General features: G+C 33.2%; 1 protein-coding gene across 1 annotated transcript in view; it reads right to left on the reverse strand.

Annotated features, from left to right (window-relative positions):
* Positions 1 to 4,120: 4,120 nt before the first annotated feature.
* The window catches only part of LOC123543351 (carbohydrate sulfotransferase 1-like), a 44,670-nt gene continuing 32,609 nt past the window's right edge, over positions 4,121 to 16,181 (reverse strand). The window contains exons 7-8 of the mRNA XM_045329431.2: positions 15,800 to 15,912; positions 4,121 to 10,034 (exon numbers count right to left, since the gene is read on the reverse strand). Of these exons, the coding sequence (XP_045185366.2) occupies positions 9,358 to 10,034; positions 15,800 to 15,912 (790 nt within the window). The 3' untranslated portion in view covers positions 4,121 to 9,357. The remainder of the gene's footprint in view (positions 10,035 to 15,799; positions 15,913 to 16,181) is intronic.

Below are 16,181 nucleotides of genomic sequence, written 5' to 3' on the forward strand. Positions count from 1 at the left end.
TTAGTTATAAAGAAAGCACATAATTAATCGAAGTGATTCGGTTTAATATAATTCAAAGGGTTATAACAATGTATTTTATCTTTTTTTGTTCAATGTTCACTTTCAGCTGTTACTTAATTATAAATTATTAAGTGAAATATATTTTCATATCCGTTGACTTTTGTTTCGAAGTAATTCCGTAGATGTTCTATGTATAGTAAGGTGAAAACATAGGAAATATTTTATTTTTTTCTGTGCGCAGGTGTTAGCTACCACGTGCGTATGTGGTAATTCACAGGTGCGGGGGTGATAAATATCGCGTGCGCAAGTGACAGATATCACGTTCGCACGTTATACTATCATGTGCGCATGTGATAACTAACATGTGCGCACGTGTTAACTGATCAATGAAAAAGCGTGAAAGATCTGCAATTTTTCTAAATGGATGTCTTCAATAAGGAAGTGTTATTTAGTAGTTAGCTGTAATTTACGAAGTAAGTGTTTCCTGTCTTTTTTGAAAAGGCTGATATCTCGGTTTATTTCGTTGGTAATTTTTAACGTTCGCACGTTTCAGCTAACAACTGCGAATGTGATAGCTATCACATGCGAACGTGTTAGCTAAGATAGTTATCACGTGCGCACGTGTTAATCAACACATTCGCACGTGGTAGCTAACATGTGCGAATGTGGTGCTAACACGTGTGCACGTGATAAATAAAATGTTTCCTATGTCCCCTCTATTCCACCGTACTATACACTGTTCCAAGACTATTTTATTTTTCGTGTCCTTTAGTATTGACCTAGCACATATGAATATTTCGTATATTTCCGTAAATTCATTTTCAATGTCCAAACATAGATAGCGAAAATACAAATATTACATATATAATTCTTAGTTGATATTATACTGTCGCATGTGCAGGTAGCTGAGCGGCAAAGCGTTTAGCTGCCAATATCAAGGTAGTGGGTTCGAGTTTTTGGCCATACCTTTACCCCATAATTTTATTTGAAAACTTACTAGCTATTTGTCAAACGCAAAGTGATATATATGGTCCATTTATTAAAAGTTATCATATTCATCCGTTTAAAAAGTCGACTATTAAAAATATTCTAGACAAAAAGACACATTACCTGTCACAAGCGTGCTAGAAAATAAATACTTTAAGAGAAAATAATTAAAATTCATAAAGATAAAACAGGTAGCGATAACATTACATTATTTTCTTTAAAGAAATGATAGCCGTGGTAACGTGGGTGGAAGTCAGACCCACTGATTAACTGTATAAAATACAAATATTGCGTAAATTAACGAAAACGCTCGAAAAATATTGGCAAAGATTAATGAGTGCCTTTCATTAAATCAAATATTGATATACCCTACCATTGCCTTCGTATTGTAACATGTTGTTATTGTTGTTGTTGTGATGCAAATGATGGTTATTTTGCCAACAATCTTTAATGTCACGCTATAAACAGTTAGGGTTATGAAATATGTTATTATATCTAATGATTACCAGTGTTTTAACTCGTAAACGGCGCACATTTTGCAAGAAAGCTGCATTTATTGTTATTTCACATGTATGTTTCATGTTTACGTCAGCCATGATCATTCATGCATGATGGGATTGTATAACTTCCGTTGTCATTAGCAACTGCTTCCAATGTATTGTTTACATTACTGTAAATCACTATGTTTCGGCAAAAGACTTATTTTGGTGGAAATCCCATGGTATTAATCATTTTAAGAAAGCCTTTTCTCTTTGTAACAGTAATTTTCTATCAAAGTTTCATTCAGTTTTAGCTTGAGATCGTATTTTCTCTGGTTGGTTTGGTTTGTTGACAGCGTTCGTCCGTACAAAAATTGATCGTTTCCGAACGTCAATCGAGCGATTTTCGAACGTCGAACACTGGACGTCAACTAAAACGAACCGTCGAACATTTTCCGAACAAGTTCTTGTTCGTTTCCTTAGATTTAGTATAAATAGGGCTGGAAATGTTCGACTGCAGTCAGTTTTACAACAGCTTTCTAGCATACGTTACGGCTAAAGAACAGTAATTTACGAAATCAAATGGTACTTAAACCAGTTTGACTTTTCATTTACCTCTTTGGACTAAAGCTAGTACACTATATAACTGGTCTGCAATATCTAGACTTTGATACGCATTTTTCGAAACGTAGATGATCTATTTTATAATTATTTTCGCATTTGATACTGGTCACTGACTCAAACACGATCTTTATATAGAAAAGCCGTATTATAATATTTATTAACCAAACTTCGTCTATTTCTACGGAGGATTTTGAACGTCAGAAGTGTGCGCCGTTTCGAAGCATAAATTATACGTTCACGAACATATTTTTCGTACATGTTGGAAATCATCAAGTCGTAAAGCCAGAGTATAGGCATCTATTAAAATCAGTAAAGTTGGAACAGTATTGCTCTTCTTTCTATTGATAACTGGGTACAGACCCACTTAAGTAGCCTAAGCATTTATCTTCTACCCTCAGCATACCTACACCAATATTACAGAAGCTTTACAGAACCATTACAGATGCTTGAATTTTGAGTGTTCTGTAATTTTGTGATCAAGTCTTTGTCTGTCTGGGTAAAAGATCACCTCTACGAGCTCGCAGGACCATTACAGATACTAGAATATAGTATTCTGTAATTATTGTGATCGAATATTAGTCCGTCTTGATAACAGATCAACTGTACGAGTCCAGCAGCCGTTGACACGTTACCACAGATACGCACATTAATCGAGTTGAAACATAGCTGGACCGTAACATTTTATAAGCATTTACAATGATTTAACCATCTCCACAAAAATAAACTGTACATATAATTTCTGTGGAACAGTTTTACTGCAAGATTATTTGATAATGATTGTACGCATATTAACTAAATTTAAGAGATATAAATAGATAGACATAGTCCATGTACCCTAAGCCTGGTAATCCAGTCTGACAATTTCTAACATTTTTCTACCTGCAAAAATATCAGAAACTTGTTGAATGCCAGTTAACACAAATTAGCGCAAATTAAGTGGGATCTTTAATGCATAGATATTAGGTATGATTTCTTCCGTCCAATCAGTGGGGAACACGCTTTGCGCGTTCATGTATCCCGAGGCGATAACATCTGGCTTAAGTGACCGCACGCGATAATCTGTATATTTCATACTTCAGAGGGAAAGGAAGTCACAGGTAAGTACTTATTTGATTTAATATGTTTTAATTTGTAATGAACTGAAATTGACCGATATTTTCTCAATATGATTTTTTTTTGGTGACAAACAGACTATAAATTATATTTCAATTAATCGGAAACATGGGTTGCTTCGAATTAAGTATGTCGATTTAAATGATAAATAGTTCATTCATTCATTCATTCATTTATTCATTCATTCGATTGATCTTTTTTTCACAACTCATTATTTAACTATTATTTCATTCATTCTTTCATCCAATAGTCGACAAGAATGTCAGTCACCAAGTTGATGTTGCAAGTGTTTGAAATAAAAATAAACGTGCAAAAATCATTTGGGTCAAACGAGATTAAAGTTGCAAGGACAAAAACAACTCCTGATAGAAGTTTTATTTCGTAGAAGCTAGGTAACCAAGGCTAGCTTCTTTAAGAGTGAATAAGGCGGCATGCATTCATTCATTCGATGAAAACTGGAATCTCAGGAAGGCATTCATGAAGTTAATAATTACAATCTTTTATCTTTAGAAAATGGGTACCGGTAAACTAACTGACAAAATAACGCTTTTTTCCTAGACTAATATGTAAGCGGTTGTGATGCATATTATTTTTTCAAGATATTATATCAAAACAGGTTGGTAATAATAAAAAATCATATTATGTAGAATTTGATTATTAATCTGAAAGTGTTAAGAATTTTATAAAAATAATACGTACATACTATAGATCTTTTGCATTACCAACTTTTAGTAACATCTTTACAACCGATAAAGCGGGACAGCTTTACCTATTATAAAAGTCAGTAGAACAAATAATCCAATTCGTCGATTTCCGTACTAAGTGTTGTAGTAACACGGGGGTGGGGTGGGGGTGGGGTGAATCGATAACTAATAGCTTTGGTCATTATAATTTTATCTGATGCATTTACAGGCGAACGGTTTACTAAACGATGTACTTGAATGAAGTTTAAATTAATATTAAAGAGAAATGCGGAACAAGTCGAATATGTATATAATACTTTATTTATTTTCAAATAAAAGTAATATTTAGTAATATGAATACGGTATCTAACATATTTAAAAAGCGTTATATATTATACATCTAAAACAAACATTTACTTTCAGGACCATACATGTACAAAAAATAAGTAATTACTCAGCTTAGTCTGTTATTTTAAATATGCGCCACCGATCGATTTTCAACGGACCATTACGACATTTTTACAAATTAAAGTTGACGATATTTCTTACTGACTGGTATTATTTTCAATTCTCTTTAATTTTTTTCATTTTGCAGCTGTAAAATCTTCAAATATGACCACAAACGTCTTTTTTTCAGCAGGGCGCAAAATGATGTACTTAACAGGATTTCTAAGTAGCGTTTCTATATACAACAAAAATATACGGCAAAAATTGGTTGTGTTAAAATTATCTCTCCAATGATATATAATTTGTCAAGTTTAATTAGACGTCACATTGGAGGCAAACGATTTTGAATGCAAAACACGTAAAACTGACGTCGAGTTTCATCCAAAATTTTGCGTAAAGACGCCTGTATTTATTGAAACTGCCCGATAGTTTTTGAACAATTTTGAAAAAGCGTACATAATTCCATTCACTATCGATTCCAAAAATGAAAAAGGAGAAAATTGGGGGTGGGGGGGGGTGGGGTTGGGGGTGGTGTCACCGTTTAAGATTTCGATCTATTTACCATTGCGCTTCCCCTACCCCAGTAAAAATAATGATACCTTAAGTTTTTTCGTGAAATTTGGGCCAGACCTTTACTGTTCGATATTCACTCAGTATATGCAACTCTATTAACATGTCTATTACGACAACTTATTACTGTTAATTCTAAGGCTGGGTAATAGTTTGTACTGATTCCTCCGTCTGTCATAATATTTATGACATGAGTGTAAAAATCATACAAACTAAATCCCTGAGAGAAAGAAAAAAGACGATATAAAGACAGAAGAAGGAAAGTGATATGTATATTACAACGCAAAAACCATAAAACCATAAAAGTACCTATCACTTGTAGTAAGTGGGGTAACAAATTTTTATGACCCGGCTTGAAACAACACTGACCGGATATTTCTTATCCCCAGACAATATTGTAATATACAATGAAATTTAAAGGGTGATTAAACATTTGACACAATTAAATTATTTTATTTTTAATGTAACTATATGCAATCTAAGGGCTAACATAAAATTTAAAAATAACGCAATTTTTAAACGAATACTTAAAAATGGCACTGGCCTCCAGATCGTCCGACCAGAACAAAAAAAAATATATAATATTTTTTTAGATATATGGAAATGAATGGTGTATATGCTACGTATACTGACAGACTATAATGTTGCGGAAACACATGAGAATTGGATGTTTTAACTATTTTTTACGATGAAATTTGTATATTACACGCGCATTAAACACTAAACCCTTCATTGCGTTATTGGTAACGACAGCGAAAAACTTCTTTATTGCCGCGGCGGTCAGGGTTCGATTCCCGGCGCGACCATCTTTTTTCTATATATGACATTTTTAAATAGTTTATAGAAACGAAAATTCCTAATTTAAGTTTCATAATGTGGCAACTTCAGCTTGAAAGATATCCTTGATGAACTGATAATTCTGCTTTTTAATGGAGCCTCCTTTCAATATTTTATTCCGTATTCATAAATAACAGATGTCATTTGTAGAATTTTATTGTCACGTAAATACTGTGCATTTAAGGAATATTAATTAAGGAATATTAAAGCCGGTTTGCCTAGGGTCTATATATTTTGAAAAAAAAAAACTGTGAGAACGATAAACATCTCGCGGGAAGGTCTATCTTTGCATGTCTACCGTTTTTCTGTTACTCTAGCCAGGCCTGTTCATGTGCACGAACAGACATGCTCTCGTGCAAAACCAATCATTCTGAAAACAAAGTGGTCATTTGTTAGGAATGAAATCGAGTATGTCTGTATGTTCGATCTTCAAACATTCAATCAAACAATAAGCTAGTACCATTTCTTTCATTTACCACAGATGAGACATGTATACACTGTTACATAATTATTTTCAAATATTCGGCAACTCTAATATGAAATAATGTAAATTATATTGATATGTTTTATTATATTTCAGTTAGGATAATCTATGAGATTTGGATAATTTTAAATCCAGATTTACAGTTAGTTTTCTATTTTCATACTTTGATACAGGACTGCTGAATTAAAAACCGATGTACATTATATTTATTTTAATATGAAGAGATGAGACGTTTATGATGAATATTTTACTTGTCTAAGAATATTATACTGAGCGCGAGATTTGAAATTCTGGAAACACTTCAGATTGTTAACCAAAAAATTAAAACGTTTAGTGGCAAATATATCGTTCAGAACTTGTTCAGTCATAAAGTTTAAAGAGATGTTTGAAATTAAATTTAAAAAAAAAGCTTAACAACGCGACTGTTATGTCACTCTCATATATTTTATCAAAACTGTAGAAAAGAATTATTGTGCATTTTGAATAAGTTCTAACACGGATGATTGCGTAATGGCAGACAGGTTAAAGAACACTCATTTAGCGTAGTTTACGTTAACGCTAGCTTTCGTTTAAAATATACTGTGGATGTAGTTTTGACATTTTGGTAGGAATAAAATGGAAAGTGTTATTTAGATCCCATTACCGCACTTTATGTGCTTTTGAAGTTTTGTGACAGGTAAAATCTCTCTTGAAAAAAGTCTCTCCCGTACTTATGTCATTACTGCATGTCAGTTTGAAGACAATCCTTGGCGCCTCAATGAGCACCTTTGTTTTCGTTCATTTCCGTAAGAGACGCGAAAACATACGAAAATAACGGTGTGTTTGCATTTTTATGGTTGCTTAAGGAATTTTGCTTATAAATGGAATAATACATAATAAAGGAAAATAACAACTCTAATAAGTTTGGACTGTAGTATAGCAAAATAACTAAGTAAAACTTAATGTTGAATCGTTATCTTTACAAACCCATAAATCCGACGCTTGCAGACTCGGCTGTTCTGCCTCATGCACTTTAAGCATTTAGCGAAGGCCAACTAAAAAGGTATACCATACGAAATAACCTTTAACAAATAAACAGAAGTGAACATGTGCGTAGCGAGGAAAAATAGAAAAAAAATCAAATTCTGGTGACCTGATCCTATGACAATTATGCTCCTCATCTTGCTTATAGCTGCATTTGAAGACATTTCAGAAACAGAGTCAAGAAATCGTAAGAAAAATATAGGAAATATAGGTATTTTAGAATGTATATCTTTCCTGTTCCTATGTTTTTTAAATATTCGTTTGAGTTGGCCACTAATTATTCATATAGCTTTTCATAGCTAATATTGAAATGATAGCAAATGACTGTAAATAGAAATTGGAAGTGTCTAGCCGTCAGGTAACCGAACGTAGCCTGCTCTGTATGGGTGGTGTTTTAGCTGTCCAGTACATAACTTATTTAAGACTGAAAAATGTTTTACTATTATTTAGGCATTACGTTGCTTTCTTTAATGTAATCAATGTTTGTGTTATAAACGCTGCTGCGAAGAATGTTACTGTCATTCTTTAACTTTTAGCCTGCTGGCGGTAAGTGATTCTGCCTTTTCGACCAGTGCAGACAAAGATGGATGTGCAGGCTGATCATGTTCTGTACTGTTCGCTATTCAGTCAGTAAATTTTCATATAACACTCCTTTGAATAATAAGTGGTACTGCCCAAATGAAATGATGGAACAGTTCACTTTAGAAATTTAGCAGGGTAAAGGTTAAAGATATTTCAGTTGTGTTGTTGTACCGAGACAGCAATTGTTTTGTAGTAGATATTAAGTGTACCATTTATAAATTTATAAATGTAATGCCAGTATGCTAAAGCAATTCCTTCATGAAACATGTCAGATATTATTTTATACATTCAAATCCTTTCGCCATTATAAAATTAGTCACACCTCCGCTTTAACTGTTATTGAAAGAACAAACTATATCGACATTTTGGTCCAAATAAAGCCTTGTCTTTATGTTCAGGTAAATGTTGCTATGTTAGGCAGACATAAGATGATAATCAAATCTTTCATTACACTATCAATAACAAATTGATTACAGTACGTCTAAAAATCGTAAGCGGATAGGCTTTACGTGTGGCTACCTGATGGCCAGACGCATGATACATGTCCGGTTACTGGACAGCTAGACACTTCCATAAAAATTGTATTTTGCATCTTACTTTCTGCATATACATGACTTGTAGCCTTTCTCTTTCAGCATATAGAGATGGCTTAGGTGATTAGTCTGATATTATTGTGGCCGTCTCTTAAAACTTTGATTCATTTTATTTAACACTGTTGAAATATTTGTTGGTGATATCACGATTCCTATCAGTAAAATGCTCTAACTTTGAGCAAGCTCTTGCAAAACGAATACTTTGCGGAATATATACACCGTATGATGTCGCTTGAGGGACATCTCCGTAAAGGTAGGGAATGTTGACAATATTAAAAATGAAATAGTCTCTTTTATCATATATATTTTGTTTTAGATCACTATTCAAAATTGTTAAATTTAAGTCCAAACTGACACTTCTTAATAGAAGGTATTAGTCTTGTTTAAGCTGTACTTGTTTTCGATAAATGTGTTTCACTATTTCCGAAAAATATAGGTTGTCCATATTTAAAACTTGATAAATATGTTATGTAGTAACAAAAACCTTAGCGCTTCGCAAACCTGATCAAAACTCAATAGAATGTATTTGTTAAATTTACTGTTACTGAAAAAAAATGTCCTACTTGCATTACATGCCAGATAATTAAAGTTTTTTCTTGCAAATGTGTTATCAATTAAAGCTATCAGTTTTCTTTTATGATATTATTAGTTAAATTTGTAAAAAAGAGTAATGAAATCATATGGTATTTAAGATCCAAGCACTGTAGTAGACAAAATGATTAATCGCCTCAAATGTTATGAATTGATTTTTCTTTTCTTAAGCAAATATTATACCACAAATGTTGCCCTTCAGTCAATATGAAACTGTATCTACCTCCATGCAAGGCAGTATTAATGATATTGATGATAATATAAAAAGTAATATTTATTGTAGCAATCTTATTTTCATGGATAATGTACACACTAATTATCACTTAGGATAAATGTTCTTAAACCTATGCAATTAAGTACTCTTTTGGTATATCAACAGTTGAAAGTGACATATTTTGATATTCTTCTACGTTTTTCAAACATTTATATCCAAGTGCTCTATAGACACCTTCACATATAATATCTATTTTCTGCAGAATGTCCCAATTTAAAGATTTTCTCCACCAGAATGCTGTATTTTTCTCACGTTCTGTTCGATTCTTCGAATCGCTAAATGCAGTTAAGAGCCTCACTGTCGGAAATTTATGTTCATCTAAATCCATACCCAAATATTTGAATAATTCTTTTGATTTATTGAATGTATTTTCGCTTAAATCTTCATAGTAAACGACCTTAAATCTATCAGGGAAATGATTTAGTAACTTTTGACCCTCTTCGAAGTCATATAGCATTTTATTGCACAGAGATTTGGCGTGCTCAATAATTTGCTTTTCTGTTTGTAATGGAAACCATCTCGTCTCAATTCTTGAATTGATGATTGCCCTAGGATCTCTGAACAGATGAATGACCTTAAGGTTTTCACGTTCAAGGAGTATATCTGCCAGCAGATCGGTTGACAGCCTCAGTACTTTAGTTACACGGTGTGTAGCGTTCTGACATTTTCGGGGAATATACTTATGTAGACATAATGTAGAACTCCTCTTGTCTTTTATGCAAGAATGCGTCTGACTCCAGCTGGGACCTATGTAAAACAAAACACAGTCAGAAGTAGTACTTTTAGGCATTAAATGCATAGTGCATTTCAATATCCATGTTTGAAATGTAATGTTGATATTACTTATCTTAATGCCCTATAACTTGAAAAATGATCAGCTGTGTTACAAAAATAATTATCTTCCACGAATGACTCACACAATTACAAAGGTCAAGTTGGGAAGGCCATGTACAAAGAACACAGCCACCTCAAACAGAATGCACCAAAAAGTAAGTATAGTTGTTTGCATGATACAAATGCATACATAGTCAAAACTAAGGAAACAGTCAAATATAAACGCAAAACGAAACACTACTTTGGGGGGTCAGTTTAAACAAAAAAAAAAAAAAACACTCTTAATTCTCATCTTATTCCAAACGTTCAGCAAAAATAAAAGTGAATCGGAAAAAGATGTAACTAAATGTAACGTAAAACAGTGCTTTTGTAAAAATATACAACACCTAAAAACTTAAAGCATGCATTCAGTGTCATTGCAGGTAAAAAAGTAAGAAAAAGACCGGCTTTAATATTTGCCTTTCATCGAGGCCATCACCTTTCTTTTCACAGAAACGGAACGGCCATCTGTAATGGGACTGAACATGAAACAGTCAGTCAACTGCCAGGTTTACGTAAACCTTTATATTTTGTCACGTATAATTGAAAAAATGCTGTAACTTAAAATCTTAAGACGTCCGTACAAACATCCGCATAATCATTAGGTTGTGCTGCTCTTCGTCGGAAAAAGGTCTTATGGTTACTAGTAATGTTTTCAAATCAGACTTTTGGAGTTTATACTGTATACCCTAATGGGTCATCAGCATGGTTAGACACTCACGAAACTTTCACCAACTGAGAAATGTATATCCAATAAAATGTATTTCGAGGTTCATTTCTATCTAAATGATGGAAATCTTCAATAACAAAATTGAAATTATCTCTTTCGTCACAAATTTTGCAAGAGAAATATTTTGATACATATAGAGATGTAAATCAATAAAAAGTAATAGCATTAGTTTATCTGACTAGAGGTAACGGTGACATACATCTTAACAAGAACGAAATTCCAATAGCACAGTATCTCGGAAACGTTAACCTTCATCAATGTATGTATGGATATGTCAATGGTTGGCATTTACAAAAACAATGCACAGACAAATTAAAACATGTAGACAAGACGGATAAAAGTTTAGTAAAATTAGTTTAAGAAGATAGTATTTATTAGAATTTAAATTTCAGTACCATCAGAGCTCTATCTTGATATGATACAAATATTATCTTTGAAACTAAATAGTTCTAATTTACCATTTCATTGTTGCTTCTTATTAAGCTTTCATGACATATTTGCATTTAGCAGGGGAGCAACATGTTGAATGATCGTTAGGTCTGGCAAAGTGCCAATATTTTACATGTATCGGTTTTCCTATAAAAAGGAATGTTGATATTTAAGGACGGTAAAACATTCAAATATCAATACACGTCAATCTGTATAAAAATCGAATTTAAAAGAAAAGGCAACTTGCAAGAATTCAAAGTGTTCGTTTGAAAAAAAGCACACGCAATAAAAATCTTACAGAATAATTAGGTTTTCTAAACCGCTGTTGTTCAGTTGTTAAGGAAATCATATAAAATTCTGATGTTCCGAGTTCAGCTGTATATTGATCCACCTTCCTCAAGTAAAAATTCATTAGCAAATTTAAAAGTCTCAAAAATAGTCAGCTCCCAGACAAAGTTTTATTGTCACCAACAGCTGCATCGAAACAAGAAAAATATTAAAAAAGACAAACGGCGTAGAGATAATAATGTTTGCCGCATGGGTAAATCAGAATAAAACAGGATCTACAGACATAAAAGTTTTGAATATGCATCTATGAACAATAATTCATTTGTAATTATTTCAACTAAGCAGCAAATTTAAATGATCATTAGGTATCCTTTTAGTGATCGAATTTCAAAATGATTTGACGTCCTGTGTCTGAAAAACATGTAGTTCCTTGTTGGGGCAGAATCCCCCATAAGTAAAACACTAGCACAATATCTCGACCCACATACAGTTAGTTTTTACTTTGGAAACTGCTGCATCTAAATCTTCATTACTGTACAATCATGTCTAGGCATTTTAGCCTGAAAGCTAAATATATACAAGGAATTAAAGCTTGAAAGCAAGACTTAAAAGCCGTTCCTTAAGTGAGCGCTAGGTACTAAAACCCTGTTTTACACCTAAAAGAGAAAAGGCTTAACCAACTGAAAACCTGATATACAAGTTTTTGAATTACTAGTGACCCCCATAATTCTTATTACACGATTAAGATCTCAGTTACAATAAAAGTTAGAGCAGAAAATCAAGAAGTCAGCTGGACATTTGCAGGCTAAGAGAGCTTCCATAAATGCTGATTGTTTTTATATTTAGTAACGATGTAGGAAATAACTCAGTTTTGTAAAAAAGTAACAAAGTATTGTTAAATTTTCTGCCTTACATTCAAGAAGAACATAAATGTGCCGGGTGTATAAACCGCGTACAGTGGGAAACCACTTACACTGACAAGCAAGCCACATCTCATTCTTCTGTAAGCGGGATACACCACGGGGAAATAAGTTTACTTTTGATTTCTCTTGCAATGATGAAAAATTTAAAATTCGAATAAATCATTTAAGTTTTAGGTAATAAAACTACTAAATATCCTCTGTTTAGTATGTGCCTTCTGATATTCAATCTCATTTAAGAAGTAATATATGGGTTATCATTTCAGCGCGCACCTGTTTCGTGTCTCAATTACTACACAATATAGATCAAAATCCATGTTATACAGATACGCCGAAAAATGGTTATTGTTATAATTTATAAATAATGTTATCTCGTAAAAAGACACCATGACCTGCGATAGAATCTCTTTACGATGACATGATGAAATTCCGAAAATCTGTTGGAAACTTTGTCTTCCTGTATAGCTTAAATATAATATGTATACGGTAATTCATCGTTGAAATTATAATTGATTTGATATGAACCCCTCTTAGAAAATGGTTGAACCCCCGCCACCACCACCCCCCCCCCCCCCCCCCCCCCCCCCCCCCCCCCCAAAAAAAAAAAAATAATAATAATAATTAATTACTATCATATTAGTGTACATATGACTGGACTGTCCGTTCAAATTCCTCGACGTTTTCAAATAGTTCATTACTATGAATGTACTGTATGCGAGATAATTTTAGTGTATTAAGTGGAAGACAAAGAACTACAATGTATATGACACGGAAGCGCTACATATACAGAAATGAAGCGATAAACATGTGTTAACGGGATGAGAAATGCATACAGGAAATGCTTTTAAACGTGAATCTTTTTATACCTATATGTTTTTTAAACAAGACGTCTGATGCAAAGGCATTCGCTTCGTTTTATAATAAAAAGTTTTATTATTATTTAAGATAAATGAATCTACCGGCTTTTATGAGGACAGATATTCGCAGTTGCATTATGATGTTGCATTTTAATTATTCACCATGAACACATAATTTTGTATTTCATCGATTTAAAGAACATATATTGAAGAAGGATACATGAAGGGACGAAAACCATATGAGAAGAGATATGCAAATTGATTAGTACTTTTGAGCTCTCGTTTTGAAACTGAATACTACTGTAAGATCTTTAAATATGTGTTTAAAATCGATATGTAAATATTTTGCAACTTCCGGAATAATGTTTCTTTACATACATGGGAAATATAAATTCGGACCATTTACATCTATATTACAGCAGAAAATAAATGTTTTCCGTGAGAAATGCAAGTACCGTTAGGGGACGTTCTTCAAAATGAAATGATGCGAATTATGCACTATTATCTGTGTTTTTCTAAAAATAAAGGCTTCAATCTTAACTCAGACCAAATTCGATTTATGTGCCTTAATATTTGGATATTTTTGTCTTTGCCCCAGAACCCCCATAAGTCATATAGCTAAAGATATATTTAGAATTCAAACCAGTCATACCACCATCGCTGAAGAAAAACATCATACTAGTATTTGTTTCTTAATGCATACGAAAATCGATGTTGAAGAAAATGATATAACCTCTTGCTCTTGATCATTTTTTATGAAAGAACAATTCATTTAAAAGTTCACTGACACTGTATTTGATATTTTGTTTTATAAATGCAATATTTTAACTCCATTTTAAGCCATATTGCCATATTTCAAATCTGTGTTTCACGACTGGATCGATTCATTACGTCATCAAAATAGTAGCCAATGTTTTTATTCAAATTTATAATCATCTTTAAATAATTGATCGTAGTTGGTTGTTTGGATGCTTATAGTGAGTTTAATTTATTTTACATTGTTCATATACATAATTCTCTCGATTTATGCTCTTTGAATAAAAGGAACGTCATTTATACCACTTTTAATATATACAATGTATTATGTCCAAATGTCATATTTGAATTTATGAGCAAATAACGCATATTATTTATGAAGTAATAAAAATAAACTTTTGTTTGTGAGTATAGACGGTAGTATGTAGGCTATCATACCACAAATTAAAATGTGTACGTAAACAATGTATGAATAAGTTATGCAACTATTAAACTGGACGTTTAGTTGGCACTGTTGACTATTAAAATTTTCTAGATTTAAAATAATGATTGTGTTTAATGTATTTTTCAACATTTTTTAAAAATCTTTATTCCAACAATTTGATTAAGTCACTTCTGTAATGCTTGGTAATTAACTGTTACTCAAATATACAAAGCATAAAAGATGGTAGATTACCTGGAAGCACTGAGCACCACAAATATAGCCACAGAGCCACGTATTTGCAAAGTAGGTCCACACAAAAAAAAAAGCCGTAACGGAAATATTATAGACAGGTTGCTTTACAAATCCAACAAGTACATTTTAATTTTATGCAAAATATAGAAAAGAGGGAGAAAGGGGTAGGGGATAGAATGGGGGGGGGGGGGGGGGGGGGGGGGGGGGGGAGAGAGAGAGGAAAAGTGGAACACGAATGAATACTAAAAAGGGAATGCTTTGTTCGTTAATCATAGTTACCCTACAACGTAAACCGCAGCAGCGCAGACTCTCACGTACAAAGTACACACACACACGCACACGCAAACGCATACGCATACGCACACGCACACGCACACACACACACACACGTACATAAAGAAACAGACAAGTAAGATATATCAACACTGTAGGCATCGCCCAAGACACACAGACGCACAAGCACACACACGCACACACATAAACAGGAAAAAACAATCGGGCACCGCCTAAGGATTCCGGCAGCCAAAATCAAAGTGGGCACGATAACTTACTCATAGTAAATGAAGAGGGATGCAAATGCAAGGGAAAGGATGGGAGGGGGTGGGGGGGGGGGGGGGGGCGAGGGAAATAGGAAAGAAAAGCTAACAACAAACAAGACAACATACACAAAACAATATACAAGACGGACAGAAAACAAGTTGAAAATAGGGGCACCGTCTTAGAACGGTCATTAACATATATAAAGAAAACTGGAGTTTAAACGCGTTAAGGACAGGCCAACCTCGCACTTACCCTATTTTCAACAAGTTATACAACATAATGTAAATAAAATCACTCCCCTCTGAGAAAGGCTGTAACATTAGTGAAACAAATACCAGATCATTTAAAGTAAAACAAAAACATAAAATTATGGTAAATCTAAGTTATAATGAAACCAATGATTCTCATTCTGCATACATTGTGATAAAATATTTGACACTTACCTCCATTTTTAGCAGTTATGGGGTGAAAAACAGTCCGTTCAAAATCGTTAAACTGACAATCAAATATGTTTCTTAATATCTTCATTACCATAACGAGCGAACCAGCGGACACACTGAAAAATAAAGAATAACTCTTGACACTGGACCAAAACACTTGCCGCCATTCAATACTCAATTGAGGGTGTGTTTGATTCGTTTCAAAATTTGACCAAGAAGATGCTTGATAAAATGGAATATTTAAGTAACAAAAGCAACACAAAATTGTGTAAAACAAATCGAATGTATAAACACAGTTCTGCATGAGCTTTAAGAAGTACAGTGTTCAGGCTATAAGACTTGAAATGTGCAGATATAAACCATGTCAGTCAAATGGTTTGTTCTG

Source organism: Mercenaria mercenaria, chromosome 7 (assembly GCF_021730395.1).
Source record: "Mercenaria mercenaria strain notata chromosome 7, MADL_Memer_1, whole genome shotgun sequence".
NCBI classification, from domain to species: domain Eukaryota; kingdom Metazoa; phylum Mollusca; class Bivalvia; order Venerida; family Veneridae; genus Mercenaria; species Mercenaria mercenaria.